At 37.3% G+C, this 26,556-nt stretch overlaps 3 protein-coding genes across 4 annotated transcripts; 2 read left to right on the forward strand and 1 right to left on the reverse strand.

Moving 5' to 3' along the window:
- Positions 1-710: 710 nt before the first annotated feature.
- LOC127436025 (enhancer of mRNA-decapping protein 3-like) lies at positions 711-10,602 on the reverse strand. Of its 2 annotated transcripts, none has more exons than XM_051689919.1 (7): positions 10,486-10,602; positions 10,044-10,216; positions 8,225-8,418; positions 6,795-7,139; positions 6,405-6,558; positions 6,062-6,279; positions 711-4,062 (listed from the first exon to the last, which is right to left on the reverse strand). In XM_051689919.1, the coding sequence occupies exons 2-7, from the start codon at positions 10,214-10,216 to the stop codon at positions 3,728-3,730; spliced, it is 1,419 nt and encodes a 472-aa protein (XP_051545879.1). In that variant the 5' UTR covers positions 10,486-10,602; the 3' UTR covers positions 711-3,727. The 2 variants fall into 2 exon arrangements, with proteins under 2 accessions (XP_051545879.1, XP_051545878.1); XM_051689918.1 differs by having other exon boundaries at positions 8,129-8,418.
- Positions 10,603-13,383: 2,781 nt separating this feature from the next.
- On the forward strand, positions 13,384-16,741 carry LOC127436039 (kxDL motif-containing protein 1-like). The gene is made up of 5 exons (XM_051689938.1): positions 13,384-13,568; positions 13,664-13,765; positions 13,889-14,041; positions 14,314-14,360; positions 15,458-16,741. The coding sequence occupies exons 2-5, from the start codon at positions 13,671-13,673 to the stop codon at positions 15,706-15,708; spliced, it is 546 nt and encodes a 181-aa protein (XP_051545898.1). The 5' UTR covers positions 13,384-13,568; positions 13,664-13,670; the 3' UTR covers positions 15,709-16,741.
- Positions 16,742-16,875: 134 nt separating this feature from the next.
- Positions 16,876-24,512, forward strand: LOC127436031 (endoplasmic reticulum-Golgi intermediate compartment protein 2-like). The gene is made up of 14 exons (XM_051689928.1): positions 16,876-17,037; positions 17,383-17,525; positions 18,047-18,155; positions 19,054-19,100; positions 19,211-19,278; positions 20,341-20,381; positions 20,555-20,656; positions 20,884-20,979; positions 21,242-21,297; positions 21,624-21,722; positions 22,068-22,165; positions 22,267-22,429; positions 22,642-22,721; positions 22,813-24,512. The coding sequence occupies exons 2-14, from the start codon at positions 17,420-17,422 to the stop codon at positions 22,876-22,878; spliced, it is 1,131 nt and encodes a 376-aa protein (XP_051545888.1). The 5' UTR covers positions 16,876-17,037; positions 17,383-17,419; the 3' UTR covers positions 22,879-24,512.
- Positions 24,513-26,556: the final 2,044 nt, after the last annotated feature.

Below are 26,556 nucleotides of genomic sequence, written 5' to 3' on the forward strand. Positions count from 1 at the left end.
AAGCGTTGCTTATTAATATTAATTACAACACGTGACGTTCGCCTAACTGATTCGCTGAAAAGCAGACGTTAGTAAGTGGGCGGGGTTAACCGGCGAATTAACGAAAACAACTAGGTGCCATTTACACCGAACGCGATTTTGCGTCCGTCTATGTTGTTTTTCGATCGTTTTTTATGTAAACGTGCGCTGGAAGGACGTCTTTGACAGTTACGCCGTTTCTTGCTGTTATTTCAAATTGCTCACAGAAGCGCCGCGTTTTTTAGACACCGTGTCATGTTAAAAGAACGTCAACTTTTAAAAACGCGTCTCGAGACACCTGCGTTGTTAATTCGTTGCGCTCCGTCTTGCTTTTTTAGCGCAAAAGCGTCACCAGGAAGATATATTCATGAGGTTAAGTAACTGAACGCTACTTAATATTCAATGAAGGGACCTACTTAATATTCATGAGCTGAGCCTTCGCCATGGTAGGATTCGTATTTTCGCCACTGGTGCAGTTGATGAGACTATAGCGACAGCCTGTGTTTTCACAGAGAATTACAACACAAAAAGACATTCACGTTGTAAAATTTAACGTTGGTCCGTAACATAACGTGTGCTTGGGTGCAAAACTTAAAAGTAAACTTCTCTTAAGCTTGTAGTATTGTGATTTTATAGTATTGTGGATGGAGACCTCGAAGAGGACTAAAATAACACAAACCAACCAAACTCAGTAAAGCTTTATTTCCATTCTCTTTATTGATTAATTCCTTAAACTTCACGGTCGACAATGTTAAGCATGTAAGGTTGACAGTGATATCAGAACTATACTGAACAGATATGTCACTAATTCACAATTAATAGGAACAAATTTGTTGTCTAAAACAAGTCAAACAGTAGTCATTTACAAGCTTGTGTCTTTTACAAGAGGTGCAGAGATAACTGGTAATATTATGCAATGTTAACAACCTTTATCTTATGCTTTTGTGAAGAAAAAACAAGAATGGCAAAAAGTAGCTTGAATCATTTGATACTGAACCAAACAATCATCTTGGAACTTTCAGAGATGTATTCAATGACATCATCATAACAAATGTGGGGAACAACACAAATAAGCTGTACCAGATAACATCTAAATTTGTTCAAACCTCTTGTTTCCTCCACATGTTTGGTCACATTTTTAGATGCAAAATTCACTCTCAGTTCACTCTTAAATAGAGGAATTGTTTAAATAAACCTGCATTTTAACAGATACAACTAAGAAAATGCAGTGCTTAAGTTTCAAAAAATATTCAAGTGAATATTACTCAGTGGACTCTGCAGCTGTTATGTTAAAGTGAAACTAACTTTTCTTTTGGAGCTGAATGCAAACAAATATTCTGTTTTAAAAAAGCATGTACAGTAGTAATATTTTTAAACTACCAAAAAAGAACAAGTAACCAGTCTATCATGTGATAGCTACAACATAAAGACCAACAAGTGATTTTGGCACAATTTCTTAAGCTCTTTTAGTGCTGCATTTGCCCATTAACTGCTGTATTATTCATTAATTAAACATACAAGCTCTCATATATGTATTCATCCACAGCAAAGATAGACCATTAACCTTTTCTACTCCATGTTCTCAATACATGGGCAGTGCAATCTTATATTAGCATAATTTACTTATTAATGCTTTCAATAACTGCCATAATGATCCATTCAATCTTTGTTTGGAGCTCAAAAGCTACTTTTGAGGAGCCAAGTGGCTCTCGAGCAGCCATCAGAGACTGTACCATTTAATGACCTTACAGTCCACTTACAAACGTAAAATAGAGAAAGACAAAAGAAAATACAAATTTCACATTTCCCCACAACTGAGAACAGTTGATGTGTCAGGTCTGTTATTTTCTGTTTTTTTTTTTTTTTTTTTTAAACACTTTTGTTATAACAAGTACAAAAAGACATCTGGGGCAGTCATTAAGAGATTCCACCTTTTGATTGTACATAGCTTAACAAAGAAAAAAAAAAATGTAACTAAAAACAGGTAGCAATGACCTGTACTCTTACACACTGCCTAAAACACAGGCAAGGCCTTTGGACAGAGGATAAAAAAGAAAAACACAGGAGTCTAAGCTTCGTTGTAAATTTATAGAAATCTGAAATTATAAAGATGAAACGGCATAACAGTAAATACTATTAGGAGAAAGGCGTTCTCTAAATGATGTAGGGGAGAATGAATACAAAATATTTGCTGTTCAAATTCAGAAGACATAACAGAAAAAAAGGTTAAAGATAAAAAGCTAATTAGTCTGATGAAAGTAGTACATTATTCAAGCGGTTAGGAGTAGACAGCAGTCAACTGACTGTACAGAGATGAAAGTCATTCATATTTCAGGACATCAAAATTAAGTTATTGTCACAATTGCATCTTGTTTGTACACCAACTAAGAGTATTTTAGAATTGTAAGTGCCTCTCATTTTAACTTGGAAGGCATATGGTAATCTGCTGGTTTAAACATAACATTTTTGTCTTTAACAGTGCTTGTTTTGAAAAACAACTATTCAGGTAATCATAATTTGTTACCCGTACTGACTTTTCACTTGCTCTAGATGTGACAGAGGTTTTGTGATGGGTTTGTGTACAACCTATAATAAAATTATGAATTAATTTCAGAAACATTTATTGTAATATGTGGAGTAACTCTCCTAATAAAAGATCCTTGTTTGCTATAACCAAACAAGAGATGACTCCATGAATTGAAACCCATTTAAAATAGGATTTCAATAAACTGTTTGAGAGTGAGTCAGCACTCATGGGCAAACAAATGAAAATGAGGAAAATCATAGCAATGCTTCAAGCTATTGCCTCTAGGTAATCTGTTGCAGAGTAAGAATGCACAAATTTAATGGCAGTCTCCTACGGTATTGGCCAATAACTGCTTAAAACCGGTCAGTATTGTTCCAATGCCAACCCATATCATGGCCTGGTTTTATAGTACACTTACCTTCCATGCCATTCAAGTGTGCAACATTTTCACTGATGAGAACTTAGTCAATCTCTGATATATTTACAACACACTGGACTTGGTCAATAGTCACAGCAAATAATGCTTTGTTCCAACATCTGTAAGAATTTTTGCAAGCAATAAACTCTCTCAATCTCAGTGCCAACTAACACTGACTTTGATCACACTGGCACAAAAAGAATAAAGCAAAACCCTCATTTACTGCAGATTCTGACATTTGTTGCGGGAGAAAAATCAGCACATCTGACTTTGAAGTTAAAACTTCTACTTGAGATGCTTAAAGTAAACAAAATAAGAATGAAATTTGACACTCACAGTAAGTGTGAGCCATGTAGTTTTTATGGTTTTGTGGAATGAACTTCACAATTTTGATTATAAAAATTGAAAATAGTTCCTTCCAAAAAGATCAAAGTCTATATGTTGAAACGGCCATCTGAAGGATTATTGTAAGACTATTAGACTTCAGAATGAAACAGAGACAATGAGAATATTCTAATGTTTGTTCTGCTTTTAATATCAGAGATGTCACAAGAGCTGGTATCCTTTCCCATCACTTTCCTTTGATGGGGCTTCTCCTGTCCCCACTGAAGAATTTCAAGAGAAAAATACGCAAAGAAGTTCCAATTGTGCGGCAAAGGAAAGGCTCATTAGTCATAACATTCAAACTGACTTATGTTCTTTTAAAATCCTTAAGGCAGGTTCTGGTTCAGTGAGCCTTGACCCAAACAAAAGAAGGTCTTGGCTTATGCAGAGTGCAAAGGGATGACAAACTTACACCCGAAGGGGGAGTGGTATTTGATCCCCACTTCCTGAAACACCTGTCTAGGGATGCCGATGTCACATAGGTAGACTCGACCTGCCCCCTCGGACAAAGGCAGGGGAAGGCCTAGAGAAAGAGACCATTTAGCTTCTACTGCGTGCTCCTGTCCACTTACTGGAGGGTCGATGCTTAATAAAGGGGCTCGGTTCTGGTTGGCCCAGTCGGCAGCGGCCTTATACCAGGGCTGGTCCCTCAAGAATCCATTTTCATGCGAGTCAAGGCAGTTTATAACCAGGTCAACGGGTGTCTCGGGTAAGTCTGGGGACGGGTAAAGAATTTTTTTTTTTAATGAGTGGCTGATTGAACCAAGGGTCACTAGTGTGGTTTCACTTTTAACAAAGATGACATTTATAAGGCAACATACACCTCCATTGACAGATGTGTTCTGGTATGATAAGTAAAGAGGGTGGGTGGGTTGCAAAGTAAATGTGTTCTTGTAAATCAAAGTGGAAGTTTCCAAGATAAAATATCTCAAGCCCATGCAAACAGAACATTCAGGTGGGTGTCTGTAAGAATGGTATGTGAGACAAGAGGGGGGCGGATGGAAACAGATCATTGACTATAAAGACATGGTTAGTCAACTTATATAGTGGCAAGAAGTAGTATGTGAATTAGCTGGTTTTCTGCTATAATTGGTCATAAAATGTGATCTCATCTTCATCAAAGTAACAAGTATAGACAAACACAATGTGCTTAAGCTAACAACACACAAACAATTATATCTTTCACGTCTTTATTGAACACATCCCATTATACATTCACGGTGCTGTGGAAAAAGTAAGTAAACCCATTGTTTTAATAATTGCTCGATCCTCCTTTGGCAGCCATAACCTCAGCCAAGCATTTCCAGTAGTTGCGGATTAGACCTGCACAACGTTCAGAAGGAATTTTGGACCTTACTTCCTTACAGAACTGCTTTAACAGCCACATTCTTAGGATGTCTGGTGTGAACGGCTCTCTTGAGGTCATTCCACAGCATCTTTATTGGGCTGAGATCTGGGCTCTGATTGGGCCACGCCAAATGGTGGATTTTATTTTTTTGAAGCCATTCTGAATTTACTTCAATGTTTAGGGTCATTGTCCTGCTGCATCACCAAACTTCTACTGAGCTTTTGACATTATCCTGTAGTAAATCTTGATAAACTTGGGAATTCATTTTTCCTCTCCATGACGGAAAGCAGTCCAGGCCCCGAGGCAGCAAAGCAGCCCCAAATCTTGATGCTCCCTCCACTATACTTCACCGTAGGGATGATGTTTTCATGTTGGTATGCGCTTCACTTTTTACACTATACGTAGTACTGCATGTTCTTCCTAAACAATTCAACCTTAGTTTCATCAGTCAACAACACATTTTCTCAGTAGATTTGTGGGGTGTCAAGGTGGTCTTTGGCAAACTTCAGGCACACAGCAATGTTTTTGTTGGAAAGCAGCAGCTTTCTTTGTGGTGTCCTGCCATGGACACCATGCCTGTTTAATGTTTTCCGTATAGTAGACTAATGAACAGAGATGTTAACCAGTTCCAAAGATTCCTTAAAGTCTTTAGCTGTCACTGTAGGGTTCTTTTTTACCTCATTAAACATTCTGCGGTGTGCCCTTTGAGTCATCTTGGTTGTACGGGCACTTCTAAGGAGAGTAGCCACAGTACTAAATCGTCTCCATTTATAGACAATTTGTCTAACTGTGGACAGATGAATATCTAAGCTCTTTGAGATAACTTTGTAACCCTTTCCGGCTTCATGCAAAGAAACAATTCTTGATTGTAGGTCTTCATCCACATCAACAGATGCTTCTTGTGAATAGTGAACCCAAAATGTTTAAGTGCTTTTTATAAGTAGCTCTAACCCACACCTCCAATCTGGTTTAATTAACTGGATGCCAGGTTTGCCAACTCCTGATTCTAATTAGCTTTTGTTGACGTAATTAGCCTATGGGTTCATATACTTTTTCCAACCTACACTGTAAATGTTTGAATGATGTATTCAATATGTACAAGAACAATACAAAAAGGTGTGTGTTATAGTTAAAACAGATTGTGTTTGTTCATTATTGTAACTTAGATGAAGGTCAAACTAGATTTTAAGACAAATGTATACATAAATGCAAGTAATTCTAAAGGGTTCACATACTTTTTCTTGCCACTGTAAAATTTCACCCCTTCTTAGAAGAAGTGTAACCTTCTTTGATGCTGTGCAAAAGGTAAATGTGACCAAGCCTTAAGATTGTATGTGAATATAAAATTAATGCAATAGTGGCACACCTTTCATATTAGAAACCAGTTTTCCCCCTGTCTTGCCAAAGAGTGCAAGCTCACTGGTGATGGCCTCCAGCATCTTGACGAAGTTTGGCAGAAAAAGGATGACCTCCACTTCATGATTGGCCAAGTGGCGGCCACAGCTGATGCCCTGAGCTCCCTGGACATGCGGTCCACACAACAGGGCCACCGTGGGCCGTTGATGCACATTCTTTGGGGTAAGTCTAGGGGAAGAGAGATCCCACAACCAGACCAATTATAACTGGACCCTAAATCAGGATATTTCAAACTATGATTAGGTCTGTTTAAGAAGAAACGAGAGGATTTACATGAAATTGGACCCACAAACCTGTTTGGGCCTCCAAGTAGTGTGAGGGCCATCTGACTTGCACATACGCCCGTCATCTCAAGCCTGCGCTCTAGAGACAGACCGTGACTTTCAGCTGCAGCCAACAAACGCTTGTACAAATCGAAAGAGATACTCGGTACCACCAGCCCTGAGTCTGCGGAAAGAGAACCAAGCCAATATGTAACACAAGCAAGTTTTTGTGCCATGTTTGCAGGAAATGTTTAACTTTGTGTGCCATTCTCAAAACTGAAACACACTAAACAACATCTTTTTTTTTATATATGAAATGATGATAATGATTTCTGCATGAACACTTTTGTACACAAGATTAACGATATGCACATTTAGTGAATAAGAGGCAATGTGAGCATCTTTGATTCAGATTCTTACCAGTGCTATACTCTTTTGTTTCAGGCTGTGGAACTGTGATCTGTCTGTAGATGACAGGTTTGGTTTCTATAATGTTCTCGTCATGGCGATATCGTGATGGTGTTTGCTCTCCAGGTGTCCCTCGAGATCTTGCACCATTGCCTCGCCGTTCTGACGATTCAATCTGCGAAAACACTGCCGCTTTGTCAAACAGTGCGAGGTTTCCCTCAAAGTCGAAGTCCTCGTCAAGAAGATCTTCCATCCCGTCTCCAAAACATTCATCGTCTTTATTCTTCATATGACCCCCGTTCTTCACTCCATTCTTTTTAGGCGTGACCTGATTTGGACCTCTGCAACTAGACGACCCTATAAAACATGAAGCAAAGGTCATTTCATTCACTCCCCTCAAAATATGCATTACAGTTTAAGTGTTCGGACAACCTGTTTGATTTACTCCCCTCAAAATATAAGTTAAAGCTTAAGTGTTTGGACAACGTTTTTAAAAACCTATTACTCAATCATTACTTTTTGCCATTCCATTTGGTGATTCTACTGGCGCAGAAATGACATTTTACGGCTTAAAAACTTAAAGGTATAGTTTATACTTAATTTAATATTCTCTCATCATTTACTCACCCTCATGCCATCCCAGATGTGTATGACTTTTTTCTTCTGCAAAACACAAGTTTCTTTTTTTTTTTTATATCTCAGCACTGTAGGTCTATACAATGCAATTGAATGGTGACCAAAGCTCCAAAATCACATAAAGGCAGCATAAAAGTAATCCATATGACTCCAGTGGTTTAATCCATGTATTCTGAAGCGATCCAATCGGTTTTGGGTGAGAACAGACCAAAATACAACTCAATTATCACTATAAATCTCCTTGGCATTCATGATTTCAAGCTCGATTTCACATCCTAGCCCCATCTAGAGATCTGCTTATGCATCAAACACTAGAAAATGTAATCATGCTTGAAATCATGATCATGCCTATAGACTGCAATGGCAAGATGTACAGTGAAAACATTTTGGTCTGTTCTCACCTAAAATCGATTGGAAAAATTCTAGAAGACAGAGATTAAACCACTGGAGTCTTATGGGTTACTTTTATGTTGCCTTTAAGTGCATTTTTGGAGCTTCAAAGTTTTGGTCACTATTCAATTGCATTGTACGGACCTACAGAGCTGAGATATTCTTCTAAAAATATTTGTTTTTGTTCTGCAGAAAGACATCATACACATCTGGGGTGGCATTAAGGTGAGTAAATGATGACAGAATTTTAATTTTTGGGTGAACTATCCCTTTAATCATTGATTGATCCTTTTCCAAATCAAATGACACAGAAGACTCACAGGAGTTGTGTCTTCTTCTAAAGCCTTTACTTTGGACAGCCATGTCCATGTGACGTTCACCATAACTCTTCGAGTAGTGTGGCAATGGAGACACACCTCCTTCCTGTAATTTGGGCTCAGCTTTGTTAGGTACTGTCACAGAAGCACTGTTCACTGGGACGTCACCACCCTTATCCTTGCATGCACCATGCGTTGTCAATGTGGGGTTGGAGTCTGGACCATTCTGCTTTGGAACTTCATTGGAATTCTTACGGATCTCAAGGATTTTGAGATCTTTGATGTCCATAGCACTGTGAACCAGAGAGAAGGATACTTTTAGTAAAGTAACCAATTGCATTTTGTACAGAAAAGCCTACTTAAATTCTACTGGTCCTCGTAAATTATTAACGGTGTGTTAAAGGGGCCATATAATGGAAAAAAGTATTTTTGCTAAAGAAGAGTTATTGACGGATGGAGTAGTGTCAGCTATTGTACCCTAGAGCAAACCTGCAACCTGAAATTAAATTTGTGAATAGGTTAGCCAATCACAGAGGTTTTACTGTTTTGGTCAGTAAAACTTAATTGCTGATGAGATGATCTACCCCCAAAAAAACTTTTGAAATCCATAAAAGGTCCAACACCAGTCATTCTTATCTCAAACAAAGTGACCCGCTTAGTATCTTAATTAGAGGTCGACCGATATATCGGTTTTACTGATTAACCGTGCCGATAGTTGCGTTATTTTATTTGTTTATTCTTTCGTGTTCCTCTGTTGCCAAAACCCCTTCTTTGTGAACATATAGGCTACAAAAAGCTTAATTTGGTTATTATTTACACATAGAGCACTGTAACGGACTCATCACTGTTTATAGACTAATTTATGATTATTAATATGAATAGTTATAAAAATAAGACACAAAGTATGACAATTGACAAATGATCGCAGATGATCTACTACTGATGAAAGATGATCTACTGTATATTAATTACTGCTCATACAGGATTTATTAGCCCATTTGACAATTTACTTTATAGTGATTCTATTTGTAATACATTAAAGACGATTGTAAGAATGCCTGTTTCCCTTGTGTGTTTGTGAATTGGAAGCACAGACATTTCAAAATAAGAGTCTCCGATCCATTTCAGGCTTGGTTACAATTAAAAGTCCCGCATTATGCACCAAATCTTATTTTTTTCTGGTTATTATTGGGATTTTGGTTGCACAACAGACACGCATTTTGGACTCTTTTAGCTTTTATGTCTGTGCATATCACAGTAAGGGAAGATGAATACATTTCTTTTAACATTCAATAAGTCGGGGCCTTGGTAGCTCAGCGAGTATTGACACTAACTACCACCCCTGGAGTCACGAGTTCAAATCCAGGGTGTGCTGAGTGACTCCAGCCAGGTTTCCTAAGCAACAAAATTGGCCTGGTGGCTAGGGAGGGTAGAGTCACATGGGGTAACCTCCTCGTGGTCACGATTAGTTGTTCTCGTTCTCAGTGGGGCGCGTGGTAAGTTGTGCGCATAAGCATGAGCCTCCACATGCTGCAAGTCTCCGTGGTGTCATGCACAGCGAGCCACGTGATAAGATACACGGATTGACGATCTCAGAAGTGGAGGCAACTGAGACTTGTCCTCTGCCACCCGGATTGAGGTATCCGTGCCACCATGAGGACCTACTAAGTAGTGGGAAATGGGCATGCCAAATTGGGAGAAAAGGGGATTAAAATTTTTTATAAAAAAAAAAAAAACATTCGATTTAAAAAACTATCGGCAGATTAATCGGTTTATCGGCCTTTTCCGCCACCTTAGTTATCGGTATCAGCAAAATCCCCTGTCGGTCGACCTCTAATCTTAATTTTATTGTGCCAACCTCATACCTTGTCTGCAACATTTCAAATAAAAGGTTGGCGTGTAGCCTACAAGTGTTTACCTGAAGGTAACCTCAGGCACAGTGCACTTGACTCCATTGTGGAAGGGATGTCTGAGAGAGATGGTTTGGCTGGTCGGATCTACTGAAGAAACTTCTCCTTGATAAACTCCTAGTGTTGGTCCACAGTGGATTGAAACAAGACTACCAATCCAGTCTGATGCCATTGTGACCATCTGAAATGAGAGAAAAGTGTAGATGTTCTTTTTATTCCTCCTGATACGCTTATATTTAAAAAATTAACACTTAAAATGTTATTTGTTAGAGACAAAATTAAATCTTCTCGTATATAATGATTTTTATGTATGAATTAATCAAGTTTCAAACGCTAGATAGAATGATGCTAATGTTAGCCAGCTAGATGGAGGACGGGACAAAAAGGCTTAGAAACTGTTTTGTTTTTTCCGTCGTCGGTTTTATTTGACTGTGTAAGTTAGTTTCTCACCTGTTATCACATGCAAATCCTTTAAATAATATGAGTAACTACTATATTGTGTTGGATTTTGATAAACTCTTTTGAAGAGCTCGACTACGCGAACGGCTTCTTCTATTATGATTTGGTGAGCGTCACTGATCGAGGATCAGTTTAGAATGGGTGTTTACAGCCCCCTACAGCACAGCAGGTGAACGTACACTGAATTGGAGACCACTTTTTTGTTTTTCAGTTTTGCAGCTCAGATTTTGTGCTAGATAAGCATATGGCATAATGTCATATGCCATCTGAAATCAGGAAGTCTGCTCAACTTCCCATCAGGTGTGGGTGACATTATGAGAAGCCTGTGCTACCTTTGAAGGTCAAAAGCCAAAAGAGGAACCTGCAAATGTCTGGTACAAGCAAGTCATGCCAAGGCCATCAAAGAATTAAAAGTGACATTTTACACAAGCTCCAACAGAACCTGAGATGCCTACAGGGCTGTCTGAACTATGACAGCCAGTGCCAGGACAGTGTTTGGACAAAATAGTGTGTGGTAAGGTGAAGGACTTGGCACAACCAGACCCTCCAGCCTGAAGCTCTTACGGGGTCTAATTTGAAGTGATATTGCTGTGTAGTTAACTGAAATGTAATTTAACCCTTGGTTACTGTTAATTACACACTGACACCTTTACTGTTTATTATGGTAATCATAAATCTGATTTATTTATTTTTTATAAAGGAAATTAATTTAAAATAAATTCATGACATTAAACTTTTGCATTTCATCTGGAATTTGATGGTATTTAGAATTAATTTGACTCTTTTTAAAATATTCAATTATATATATATATTTTTTTATAAAACAAACTTTATTTGTATTTATTTATTTATTTATTTCTCCCCTTTTCTCCTCAATTTGGAATGCCCAATTCCCAATGCGCTCTTAGTCCTCGTGGTGGCTTAGTGACTCGCCTCAATCCGGGTGGTGGAGGACGAACCTCTGCCGCCGCGTCTGAGACCATCAATCTGAGCATGTTATCACGTGGCTTGTTGAGCATGTTACCGCAGAGACATAGCGCGTGTGGAGGCTTCACGCTATTCTCCGCGGCATCCACGCACAACTCACCACGCTCCCCACCGAGAGCGAGAACCACTAATCACGACCACGAGGAGGTTTACCTCATGTGACTTTACCCTACCTAGCAACCGGACCAATTTGGTTGCTTAGGAGACCTGACTGGAGTCATTCAGCACACCCTGGATTTAAACTCGCAACTCCAAGGGTGGTAGTCATCGTCAATACTTGCTGAGCTACCAAGGCCCCCGTAAATAAACACTTTATAATCATTTCACTTTTGTAAAAACATAAACTTCATTTATCTGAAAAATTAAGAAAATATCAGGTTGTGTCAGGATTTTGGAGCATTTGCTGCCATCTGTTGAAATAAAAAAAAAATAAAAAACATAACATGACATGACATGAAATAACACTTTCAGCCAGTAGGTGGCTATAGTGATCTATTAAAAAGGATGTGCCTTGACTTTATAACCCAATGTTGAAACAATCTTATATTCGACTTGTTTTTTCACAAGTTATGATTTTGTATATATATACTTTGACATCATCAAAGACTATTATTTGTCAAAATTGTCAAACCACTTGTTTTGAAGAATCAGTTCTTGCAATTATGCTACATTATGCTTACAGTCAAACCTGAGGTATTATGAAGAGAAGACAAAGCATTTAGTTACGTATTGTTTATTTTAGACATCAAACATCAAAGTTCAATCAATTAAATTAATAGAAATGTCAATAAAACAAACAGCAATAAACAGATATGAACAGCAGTGAACAGCTTTAATACAATTTGTGTACAAACAGAAGACTTTGCAATGGCAAACATCAAAATTCAAATCAGTGACGTGAACAGCAGTAATGTGGGGTCAGACTCTGATCTGTACGTTTGTGTGTGTGTTTGCTGCATTGTGGTTGACTGATTTTTATTTGACAAAATAAAAATAAAAATTGCTCAGCAATGTTGTCTCACAAATTAATTTCTCTCTGGATGTGTGTGTGTTCTGCATTGTGGATGTGCTAGAGTCTCACCCCATGTGTGTGTGTGTGTGTGTGTGTGTGTTTGTGTAAGTGTGTTCGTGCATGTTTGTGTGTGTGTGTGTGTGTGTGTGTGTGTGTGCGCGTGCATGTTTGTGTGTTCAGATGGCAAGTGCAGGAAAAGTAACCAAGCCTTGTGCTGCTTCGATGAAGGAAACCATTTTTAATTTGAAAAAGAAAAGTCAAATGGGTAAAAAATGACCCGATCAAGGGTTAAAGGACACATGTTTTATTATTATTATTATTATTATTATTATTATTATTATTATTTCAACAGTAGCTGCTTATGCCAAACTCTGGGGTTTTGGAATGAAATAGGCAAAAATATTGGTTTATTTTAGAATATACAATGAACAACACCGTCAGAAAGTATTCGCTATGTTGATTTTTATTTTATTTTTTCTTCATCCAAACTATGACACATTAAAATAAAATCTCACCCATATGAACATTTTAGAAATAATCTTCCTCCAGAATTAAAGACATTTCTTATTTACAGATAGATCCAAAGTTTAATAAAATGCTTCTTGATCAGAATGCTTCTTGATCTCGACTTTTTCCAACCAACGGTATTAAAAAAATTAGAATGCAAAAATGTAAAAAATAATAATACAAAACAATGTACATGTAATGAATTAATTCATTAATAAATGCCACAAAAAAAAAAAAAAAAATTAAAATAAAAAAAAATCTTGAACGTTTCATCAGTCTTATAAGATATAAAGCACACACCACGCTCTTCCTTGGGAGCCAATCAACGCTTGTCAAATGTCAATGACCCCGCCTCTCTAATGACGTCACTGTCATATGACAACATCACAACAAAAATGTCAGCCTGCTCTCCGGTGGGCTAACAAAACCCCATGTTTTGAATTTATTTCCATCGTTCTACAATTATAAAACAAAACAAAAAAATTAGCATTTTCGTCTTAACCTTTCCGAAGTGTGCAGCTGATAAAAGTATTTTTTAAACAACCCAATTTAGTAGATTATTCATACAGTAAGTATTTTCTACGCACGCGACTGCCTTACATTTATCAGTTCATCATTGATTTGATTCATTAGCAACGGTAATATGTTCTGTTTTGTTTGAAGTATCATCATGGAGCCAACGGCCTCTGGGATATTTTGCAACAGGATGCTTAGCATGGTGAACTCTGAGGATGTGAACGCGATCATTCAAGCTCAGAGACACATGTGAGTTTGTAGTTACAATGGCAAAATCTAATAGCCATGTCTCAAACAGTCTCTCTCTCTCTCTTTTTTTTTTTTTTTTTTTCATTTTAAGCAGAAGTTGTTTCATGACTGCATGACTTCCAGGTTGGACCGATTTGAGAAGACCAATGAGATGCTGATCAACTTTAACGGGCTGTCCAATGTGCGCTTACAACAGATGAATGAACACTTTCTAACGCACACACGTACTTTAATTGAGATGAAGAAAGACTTGGACAGCATCTTTAGACGAATAAGGTATTTTGTTTATAGCAAAAGATGTTAATTCTATGAGATGTATAGGGAAGTCTGAGATAGTGGATTATGTGGGACATATTATGTGCACATTATAATGGTGAATTTGTTTGGGTGACAATTGAAAATCAAAAGTAAAAAAAAATATATATATATAATAATAATAAAAAAAATGTCCCAGATTACCCCAATGCACTTTATTATTTCCATTCTTATAGTAACATAAGTTATATCGTATAAGTAATGTGGTTTTAAAATAGTTTGTGTTTTCCCAGGACTTTAAAAGGCAAGATTGCAAAGCAATATCCTGAAGCCTTTAGCAGTAAGTTATTATGCAGTTTTCTATGGATCATGCTGTATTTTGTACCACAGTTTTGCTCATTTAGATGTAATCAACGCATTTTGACTATACTGGAAATACATAATGATTATTTGAATCAGTATTTTGATATCAATCTACAATAAGGATATATTTGTTAACATTTGCAGATGCATTAGATTACATGGACAATGAGCAAAATATTTTGACAGCATTTATTAGTCTTGGTTAATGGTAATTTATAAATATAAATGTGTTAATCGTTAGTTCATATCAATTCATAATGCAATAACTAATTTTAACATGTAAAACGTTTCAAAATGTATTAGTATATGTTGAAATTAACATTAAAGGGATAGTTCATCCAAAAATGAAAATTCTCTCATCATGTACTCACCCTCATGCCATCCCAGATGTGAATGACTTTCTTTCTTCTGCAGAACAGAAACTAAGATTTTAAGAAGAATATCTCAGTTCTGTAGGTCCATACAATGCAAGTGAATGATGACCAAAAATGTGAAGCTCAAAAAAGCATATAAAGGCAGCATAAAAGTAATCTAAACACTCCAGTGTTTAATCCATGTCTTCTTAAGCGATCCAGTTGATTTTGGGTGAGAACAGACCTGATAACTCCTTTTTCATCATCTAGCACTCTGCGCATGTGTCAAACACTAGGAAGTGTAATCGAGCTTGAAATAATGATCGTGCCTAGAGACTGCAATGGCAAAATGTACGGCGAAAAAGGAGTTATATTTTGGTCTGTTCTCACCCAAACTATATTAGATCACTTAAGAAGACATGGATTAAACCACTGTAGTCTTCTGGATTACTAATATTGCTATATTTCTATGTGGATTTTTGAGCTCCAAAGCTCTCATCACCATTCACTTGCATTGTGTTGATCTACAGAACTGAGATATTCTTCTAAAAATCTTTGTTTGTGTTCAGCAGAAGAAACAAAGTCATTCACATCTGGGATGGCATGAGGGTGAGTAAATGAGGAGAACATTTTCATTTTTGGGTCAACTAATTTAACATACACAAACTTATTGTAAAATCTAAGAGTATTTTAACATCAGCCCTTTACACTTCTGCAACAGATATCAATGAGTGTTCCAACTTGGAGGGTGATGATGATGACCCCATCCCTCCCAGCATGGCTACCACCATCACTACCACCGCAACATCAGAACGGAGCACTGAGTCATGTGATACAAGCCCTGATGTAATATCTCCCACCATTAGCTGCTGCTCTGAAGACCCCTCTCAGGAGAACATCGGCACACCAACCTCCGACAGTCCTGAACACGCTGTATTACGGGACGAGGGTCCAGATTCAGCACAGTTCTAGATTTGTGTTTCTGATACCATGTGTTTACTCCATCCAGATGCCTCTTAAAAGTGGGATGAAGCTTTCAGAGCCGTAGCCTTGTAGGCAGTGCTCTGACATATGGAGCAGTAGCATGCCGGTTGACCCGAGTTTGAGTCCTGGCTCAAGGTCCTTTGCTAATCTTGATTCCTCTCTTCTCCCCAGTCATATCCTGTCTATCTCTCCAGTTTACTATCTAATAAATGCGGGAAAAGACAAAAATATTACTTTAAAAAAAGTGTGATAAAGCAAGTGTACGCCATTATGTTTACTATAAGGAGGGTTTAAAGCATTTTTTTAGGTACCGGTTTGGTACTGTTGTTAAATGTTGTCTTATGTTTTCTGTATGTTTTCTGATACAGCTTTTTATGTATTTAAATTACTGTGGTATTCCTCTAGAAAACATATTCAAGTATCATCTGCAGATTTAAAAAAATCCAAATATTGATGTTCAACACAAACTTCTTCAGTGATACATTTAAACACAGACGGGTTTACCTGAGTAGTGGTGTAGTATAATATTTAATATTCAAGACAGTATTAGTATTGTGAAGCATGGTGACTTAAAAGACAAATATGCCAACAATGAAATAAAGGTTTTGTCACAGAAATCTGAGTGAGTTTATGTACACATAACAGTAAACTGTTGTGTTGGAATTTTCCATTGTGTCCATTCCCAAGTTGAGCTCAGTCGACAGCATTTGTGGCATAATGTTGATTACCACAGAAAATAATTTTGACATGTCTTGTGTCTATTTAAAACAAAAACGGCGGTTACAGTGATGCACTTACAATAGAAGTAAATGGGGCCTGTTCAAAATCGTTAAAATACACAATGTTTTATAGGTATAGCCACATGACAAACATTAACCATGCTAACATGATTTAAGTGTGATAAAATCTCAGTTCAAAATAATTTTTGATTGATAAAATCGCTTACAGAGTTTACTGGTGTTGCGTTGTCAAGGCAACAAAGGTACAGATGCGATTTAATCAAACTAAAATTATGTTATGAAATATGATGTTAATTTCTTATGGATATACTTTTGAAACAGCGTGAATTTTAACGTTTATGGACTGGCCCCATTCACTTTATTTGTAACAGCAATTTGTTTTGTTTTTTTGTATGACTACATTTCCCACAATCGCACGGAGTCGGACCGGAAGCGCACAGCTACAACACATCAGTGTCTGCCTCCCGAGACGTCTTCATTTTTTGTCTGTTATTTCATTAGTAGAATATTATAAAACAAGACCGTTTATTTGAAAATTGTGGCAAACACGATGGTCCGTTTAAAGTAGCATTTTAAGGCAAGTATAAAACATAAACATCGAGAAACTGCCAGTCAGACAAGTGTACTGCTAACAGTAGCTAGCAGCCTGTGTAACCATAGACAACTGGGACAATTATTCATTCTTGTACACATATATACAAATTCTTTACTTATATTTTTAATAAATCTGCTTGCAATCAAAGGTGAAGCGTTATCATATAGATCTACCTCCTAGGGGATCTGTATTTAAAGGTTTCACATAATAAATATTGTAAGATATTGACATAGGAAGTTGATGTAACTTTACTGCTCACAGATGGTTGCTAATGTGTTGTTAACTAAATGATCTCGTACATTGACATCAACAAATTATGAATTCCAGACGGAATTCATGAAGAAGATAACATCCTGCTCTGACAATGAGGAGGCTTAACAGAAAGAAAGCCCTGAACTTTGTGAAGGAACTAGATGCTTTTCCCAAGGTTCCTGAGAGTTATGTGGAGACAACAGCTAGTGGAGGAACAGGTGAGCTGTGTCATCTTTAACTTAGAAAGTGTAAAAGAGCATGTGACAGCTTAGAGTTGACTGTTTGACATTCTTCAGCCATTTGTCAGGTTTATTTTCATAAATCAGGTCCTGAACATGACCAAAAATTGATAGATACAGTGATAAGGCAGTATTAAAGGAATATTCCGGGTTCAATACAAGTTCAGCACAATCTACAACATTTGTGGCATTATATTGATTACCACAAAAATTAATTTTGTTTTACATTTGCCTCCTTTAATGAAAGCAAAAATCTGGGTTCCACTTCCAATGGAAGTGGGGCCAATCGGTAAACGTTAAAATACTCACAAAGTATAGCCACAAGACGAAAACAGTACCAAGCAATAATGTAACACATTGAGGACTCTTTATTTCTAATATTAAAATAATTTGATTTTCCACTACATTTCCTTTTCTAACAAATCTCAGATATTGCAGCTTTGATACTGAACTAGAACAGTGATCATTAAAATGTGTTGGCTTTCTTTCTGTTTGATCAGTGTCCGTGTTGGCCTTCACAGCCATGGCTCTCCTTGCCTTCTTTGAGTTCTTTGTGTATCGGGACACATGGATGAAGTATGAGTATGAAGTGGATAAGGATTTTACCAGGTGATGCTTTACTGTTGTCACACCTACTAAATCATTCTTTCAAAACAGCAGCAACAAAAATATATACGGGAATAATAGCAGGTGTAAGATGGGTCGTTGACAAATAAGGTTGTCCAATGTGCTAAAAATGAGAAGTCTTTAAAAATGTAGTTTAAACACACAGTTTTATAAACAGAAGAAATGTTAAAATGTAATCTTTGTGTCCAATTTGGTTTCATACATTTTTGAATCACTTTTATAGCATTTTCTACATTAAAAGTGTCATGTGGAGTAACCATTAAGTAAAAGGTATTTAAGTACTACTTGCACCTTGAACACACGAGAATGTACACAACTTAATCATTAATAAAAATTTTTTTTTAAACATTTCATCAATTTTTTATTTATTTATTATTATTATTATTATTATTTTTTTATTATTATTTTTTTTTTACAAATATTATGAATTATTGAATCAAGAATATCAAGTTTTCTCAGGGTTATACCACATGACCTAACAAAATTTCACACTAAGTGAAGGTTCTGTTTTATGTTTTTTGTCAACATAAACAACAAAATGGCTATCTACATGTTGGTTACACCACATGACTATTTGAAATTAATAAAAGATTATTCTGCACTACTCATGCCAACTTTTTGTTTTGTTTTGTTTTTTTTCTCCAAGAATTTCAGCTTTTAATTAACCTTTCATTTTTTTTACTGTCGGTTACACCACATGACCTTTTTTACATTTAGCCCCAGAAAAAATATCAAAATAACGGTTCATCACGGTAGAGGTGTATTCAGTAATTTGAATAATTGAAGCGTTCAAAAAAATGAGCGTCAGGTTATTGATCCAGATGTGTAATAAAACCAAAAAACACAAACATTTTGTTTGTTTTATTCTTTTGTCTTGCAGTAAACTAAGAATTAATATAGATATCACAGTGGCCATGAGGTGTCAATGTAAGTTGTTTTTCTTTTTTTACTGCAGTTATTTGTAATGTGATCTATGGCATAGTAAATGACTTGTTCTTAATGCTACAACATCATTATTTCTTGAATTGTCTTTCTAGTTGTTGGGGCAGATGTATTAGATCTGGCTGAGACAATGGTAGCATCTGATGGCCTGCAGTATGAACCTGTGGGTATTTGCTTTTTAGCCACAATGTTAGTTATTTGCTAGAAAGATTTTATAGTGGACCAGCTGAGGGCCATGCATTTTAAGTCTAGGCCTGCAGTGCAATTCATGCCATTAACAAAACTGTTTCACAATGAATAAGACGCTGTATGCCCATCATACATTACGTGGCAGTCAACTAATAATACCAATGGACATTTTAAAAACACGTCCACGCACGAAAGCCAGAACAAGTAGGTCTAATACCAAGAAAAAGCTCTCTAATAATATATGCGATTTAAATTGTGCTTGCAATAAATTTTGTTTCGTCAGGGTACACACTGAATCTGACACTGAATGCTCAAGCAGCATAATTTACACTTAGAAAACTCCTGATGTTGTTATAACAATGCAAAAAGCACTTACCAATTTACCTGAAGTGAAAATCAGTCCTCCTTTCCTGTTTAATTAATCAATTGCACGATCATGCAGAACATCTTAGGTTTTTAAATCCATAAGGATCTCTGCAATACCAGCAGTGATGACAGCCGACTCATCAGACAGCTTGATCTTACGCTTTTCGCTCTTGAAATACGTACATCACTTAAAGTGTGATTGCGTCACTCAAGGCCAGCTAGAAGGCCTCGACCGGGACATATCCTAAAGATCACACCCACCAAGAACAAATAAATCAATCTGACTGGCTGATGAATCTGACAATCTGACATTAGATGCCCATTCATTTGCACTGTTGAGGAATTCTGAAGAAATTCTGAAGGCCTGACGGGGTGGAGCTCAAACTCGCACACTGCTTCAGTAATGTGATTTGTGAAACAGTTGTCACGCTTCGCTTGTAAGCATCAAGGAATAAATTCTGATTGGATAAACTTTTTGTTTTTTGCTATTGGTTTGTAGATGAATTAGGAGTGGAAAGAGTTGAAAATACGTATGCAAAAAGGTCAATGAGAATGAAAGGATGAAAAATATGTATTAATTAGGCATGTTATGCCAGCAGAGAAGGCTTTGCTGGCCCTGAGAAATTGCCACTGTAGTGGACCAATAATGGGTTTTATGTTTCTTTTACAGGTTGTTTTTGACCTTTCTCCCCAGCAAAGGCTCTGGCACAGGTAAATTATATTTAGTTTGTTTACAATGTTTACATTTTTAATCCTGTATTATGAATACTGTACATATTAACCTACTTCATATATTTAAGCAGATTTAGCCATTTATTCTATTTAATAATAAAAGGGAAACAACTGAGTGTCATCACTTCATTTGTGTCCTCCTTTTATATCAGGACACTTTTGCTCATTCAGAGCCGTCTTCGTGAAGAACATTCACTCCAAGACATTCTTTTCAAGAATGTTATGAAAGGTGCCCCCACTGCTCTCCCACCCAGGTCAGTAGACCCAACATTGCAATCTGTATTCACACTGTATTTCCAACTCTGTCTGATCTATGATCTGATCTATAATCAAATTTCAAAATGTTATTTTTAAGAGTATTTATATAAAGACCAGTAAATTGTAAGTTCCAAAAGGATTTTAGTGGAAAACATTTAGAATGAAACTATGAATATAGTAATAAATTCTTCTGGCATGTTGTTTTGCATTTATCATTGAATAGGGAAGATGACCCCACCCAGCCTCTAAATTCCTGCAGAATACATGGACATCTATATGTTAATAAAGTAGCAGGAAATTTCCACATCACTGTGGGCAAGTATGTTTCTTTTTAACCTCTGTAGATCTCAATATACTGCCTTACATTTGTTTGTATATCACGTACACATATAACTTAATTCCAGTAAATGTTGTTTGTACGTGGTGCAGACCTACTTTAAGCTGTCAATATGAAAATCATTTATAACTGCAAAGATGAGTGAATGGCTAAATGCACAGCTGAAAAGGAATATGTACACCTTTGACTGATGTTGAATATAGTCTGTTGTCTCTGAAGATGCTTTACTCATTGTATATTTCAGGGCTATCCCTCACCCTCGAGGTCACGCTCATCTTGCGGCCCTGGTCAGCCATGAAAGTAAGCTGAGAAGGCTCTTTATAGCCTTTGTTTTGTATAATTGCTCATCCAGTGATGTTTCACTTCCAACTGCTTTTTGCATTGTAAATGATCAGAATGTTCTGTAAATACCAGATCACAAACACAGAGCCAGTTTTGTCTAAGAAAAGAGGAAGTGTGTTTGGGGTTGCAGATAGAATCTGCCATCCAGATAATATGTAAAATGCTGCCTGTGCTGTTGAATCCAGACCAGAAGGGAACAACTGTTGTACTAAAAAAAGAAAATGGTGCCTTAAATTTTTATACCAGAAAGGTCATTTGGCTAATAAAGGTAATTTATTTTGTAGCATACAACTTCTCCCATCGTATAGACCATTTGTCATTCGGAGAGGAAATACCAGGCATTCTGAATCTACTGGATGGCACCGAAAAAGTGTCCACAGATCGTAAGTGCTCTCAACATTATGATTAAAGAAAAATACATAAGTATATACACCAATCAGCCACAACATTAAAACCCCCTGCCTAATATTGTGTAGGTCCCCCTCGTGCCGCAAAAAAGGCACTAACCCGCATCTCAGAATAGCATTCTGAGATATTCTTCTCACCACAATTGTACAGAGCAGTTATCTGAGTTATCGTAGACTTTGGCGCTATTTTGGCGGCACGAGGGGGACCTACACAATATTAGGCAGGTAGTTTTAATGTTGTGGCTGATCGTGTATGCAGTGTGTATATTAAAGAGCCAAGAAATCAGTTCAGTCTAGTTTTTTCACCCATTTATTTTCTAGATAATCAGATGTTCCAGTACTTTATTACCATTGTGCCAACAAAACTGGAGACATACAAGCTGTCAGCAGATACACATCAATATTCAGTCACTGAGCGGGTAGGCCATGAGTAGTACTCCCATCCCTCCATCCATCCATCCATCCATCCATCCATCCACAATTGTCTATGACATCACACCTTCATTTCTCTTCCTTTTAGGAGCGAGTGATAAACCACGCAGCAGGAAGTCATGGTGTGTCTGGGATTTTTATGAAGTATGACATCAGCTCATTGATGGTGAAGGTGACTGAACAGCACATGCCGCTGTGGCAGTTCCTCGTGCGACTCTGTGGTATAATAGGGGGAATTTTCTCGACAACAGGTAAATACATAGGGGGCGGAACAGGACAGATCAGCTCTCGATAAGGTTGAACACAGGATTAGAGAATGTTGGCAAGGGAAAATATAACATTTAGTTTTTTTTTTTTAAATATTATTATTTTTTTTACTATAAAGCAATCTGTCCATTGTATAGACTGCAGGCTAGTAAAAAGAAAAAAATCCTCTTTAAAAGATTGTGGTTTGTTCCTGCAGGATTGTTGCATAGTCTGGTTGGCTTCTGTGTAGATGTCGTCTGCTGTCGTTTTAAACTGGGGGTTTACAAACCAAATAGAGTAATTTCTTTTTTTTTTTTTCATTTACATTCTTCATTTTTGAATTCAGTTTTTCCAAACATATTGATACCATTGTGTTTTTCCTTTATAGATGAATCTTCTCGATGGCCATGTGAACAGCTTAACACCACTTCTTTCTGAGAACAGTGAACACTAGCTGGGCTCTCTTTGCCATGTTTAAAAAATCATTTTAGTCACTCTTCAATTAAAAACACATGTAAATCCTCATTCTACACAAGACATCAAGGTACTTTAAGTTTGCCAGTCCATTGTCATTTGTAGTACAAATTTTATTTCTTTTTTAATTACATTAGTGGTTTAATTTAATGTCAATTACAAAAAAGCAGTCATGTTGAGAAAAATAAATTGTATTTTAGAGGATAAAATACAGTGTCATTGAGCATCTAAATACCTTATAAGCCTTTTTTTTAAATTATTATATCACTTGTGAAGGCAGCTTTTTTCCTCTGAAGATGAAATGTTTGTAAACTAGCATAACATCATCTTCATTGACCTCCTTTAAAAGCATCTAAATATTGTACTGTTTAGGCTTGTCTGAGTGCAGTACGGTGCGGTTTTATTACAACTTTTATTCAAAGACACATCCATTCATTACAGTATTAGGATTTGGTTGGGAATTTTGTCTTGTTCTGGCTGTCTAATATGCCAACCAGAGCCAAGATCTTATTTTTCCTATGTGTTTTAAGGAGACCACTCTCAATATTATTGATATTATGAGGATGAGCCAATAACGGTCCTTGTGTTAGAATAAAAGTGTGATTCTGTTCGATTATATGAGTAATTTGCCCATTTTACTAACTAGGGGGATTGGTGTGGGATAATTCCTTTTAAGCACATTTATTGATGTTTATATTTCCTGATGCAAAACATCCTTTTAGACCTTTTAAACATTTCACACATTATTTATTTTTTTGCCTGGTTATAGAGCCCTGCTAGTCGGTAATAAACAGAAACTTATACCAAAGCCACTTCAAGTTCCATGAAGTGAATCTAGTTAATCCAGTGTGAAAATTGAAATTGCAATCCAGTATCTGCAAAAACAAAACTGGCTGCATTAAAATCGGTAGGTTTGGCTACTTAGAAATTCAGTGACTTTATATTATATTATAAACACAATATATGTACAAACAATAATTTGCGTTGGTTATACTAGAAGAAAAATGGTCCCTTTTAAAGGGCTAGTTCACCCAAAAATTAAAGTTCTCTTATCATGTATTCACTTTAATGTCATCCCAGATGTGACTTTCATTCTTCTGCTGAACACAAACGAGGATTTTTAGAAATGATCTCAGCTCTATAGGTCCATTCAATGCAAGTGAATGGTGACCAGAACTTTGAAGGTTAAAAAGTCCTTGTTTTTACTATAAATCTCCACTTTCAATTCCACATTATTCTTTTGTTTTTGAGGGTTCACATTCTTTGTGCATATCGCCACATACTGGGCACAGCATTTATAGTAAAAAAAAAATGACTTCAGTATTGATCGGTTTCTCACCCACACCTATCATATCACTATTGAAGATATGTGTTTAACCACTGAAGTCATATGGATTACTTGTATATTCCTTTATGTGCTTTTTGGACCTTCAAACTTCACCATTCACATGCTTTGTGAGCATCTACAGAACTGAAATATTCTTCTAAATAGGTCTGTGTTCAACAGAAGAAAGTCATATGAGTGTGAGTAAATGATGAAACAATTTACATTTTGGGGTAAACTGTCACTTTAAAGGTGCACACAGTAATTTTTTTCTCATTAAAAAAGTTTAACTCCTAAAGACATGAATTGTAATTTTGAAATGTAAACTCAGCAAAAAAAGAAGTGTCCTCTCACTTTCAACTGCTTTTATTTTCAGCAAACTTAACATGTGTAAATATTTGTGAACATAAAAAGATTAAACAACTAAGACATAAACTGAACAAGTTTCGCAGACATGTGACTAACAGAAATGGAATAATGTGTCCTTGAACAAAGGGGAGGGGGGGAGGAGGGGGGGGGGTCAAAATAGTAACAGTATCTGATGTGGCCACCAGCTGCATTAAGTACTGCAGTGCATCTCCTCCTCATGGACTGCACCAGATTTGCCAGTTCTTGCTGTGAGGTGTTACCCCACTCTTCCACCAAGGCACTTGCAATTTCCCGGACATTTCTGGGGGTAATGGCCCTAGCCCTCACCCTCCAATCCAACAGGTCCCAGACGTGCTCAATGGGATTGAGATCCAGGCTCTTCGCTGGCCATGGCAGAACACTGACATTCCTGTCTTGCAGAAAATCACGCACAGAACAAGCAGTATGGCTGGTGGCATTGTCATGCTGGAGGGTCATGTCAGGATGGGCCTGCAGGAAGGGTACCACATGAGGGAGGAGGATGTCGTCCCTGTAACGCACAGCGTTGAGATTGCCTGCAATGACATCAAGCTCAGTCCGATGATGTGACACACCGCCCCAGACCATGTCGGACCCTCCACCTCCAAATTGATCCCGCTCCAGAGTACAGGCCTCAGTGTAACGCTCATTCCTTTGACGATACACGCGAGTCCGACCATCACCCCTATTGAGACAAAACTGACTCATCAGTGAAGAACACTTTTTGCCAGTCCTGTCTGGTCCAGCGAAGGTGTGTTTGTGCCCATAGACGACGTTGTTGCCGGTGATGGCTGGTAAGGACCTGCCTTACAACAGGCCTACAAGCCCTCAGTCCAGCCTCTCTCAGCCTATTGCAGACAGTATGAGCACTGATGGGGGGAATTGTGCATTCCTGGTGTAACTTGGGCATTTGTTGTTGCCATCCTGTACCTGTCCCGCAGGTGTGATATTTGGATGTACCGATCCTGTGCAGGTGTTGTTACACGTGGCCTGCCACTGCGAGGACGATCAGCTGTCCTTCCTGTCTCCCTGTAGCGCTGTCTTAGGCATCTCACAGTACAGACGTTGCAATTTATTGCCCTGGCCACATCTGCAGTCCTCATGCCTCCATGCAGCATATCTAAGGCACATTCATGCAGATGAGCAGGGACCCTGGGCATCTTTCTTTTGGTGTTTTTCAGAGTCAGAAGAAAGGTCTCTTTAGTGTCCTAAGTTTTTATAACTGTGACCTTAATTGCCTACCATCTGTAAGCTGTTAGTGTCTTAATGACCGTTCCACAGGTGCATGTTCATTAATTGTTTATGGTTCATTGAACAAGCATGGAAAACATTGTTTGAACCCTTTACAATAAAGATCTGTAAAGTTTAAAATACAGTGTCCTGAAAAAGGGACGTTTCTTTTTTTTTTTTTTGCTGAGTTTATGTAGGAAATCATGAGCACTCATATAAAAATGAAGACTCCAGTCATATCAGTAACCTTTTAAAAGCTGTTTTATTCTACATGGAGAGGGTCCACACATGGGGGCTGCCATGTTAGAATCACATGACCATCCAAATACTACTCACTTAATCTCAGTAACCATCCTGTTATTTGAAACTTTCACTCATTGATTAAAGGTGCAGTACAGGTGCATCTCAATAAATTAGAATGTTGTGGAAAAGTTCATTTATTTTAGTAATTCAACTCAAATTGTGAAACTTGTGTATTAAATAAATTCAATGAACACAGACTGAAGTAGTTTAAGTCTTTGGTTCTTTTAATTGTGATGATTTTGGCTCACATTTAACAAAAACCCACCAATTCACTATCTCATAAAATTAGAATATGGTGACATGCCAATCAGCTAATCAACTCAAAACACCTGCAAAAGTTTCCTGAGCCTTCAAAATGGTCTCTCAGTTCGGTTCACTAGGCTACACAATCATGGGGAAGACTGCTGATCTGAC

This window comes from Myxocyprinus asiaticus, chromosome 46 (genome assembly GCF_019703515.2).
Source record: "Myxocyprinus asiaticus isolate MX2 ecotype Aquarium Trade chromosome 46, UBuf_Myxa_2, whole genome shotgun sequence".
Classification (NCBI taxonomy): Eukaryota; Metazoa; Chordata; class Actinopteri; order Cypriniformes; family Catostomidae; genus Myxocyprinus; species Myxocyprinus asiaticus.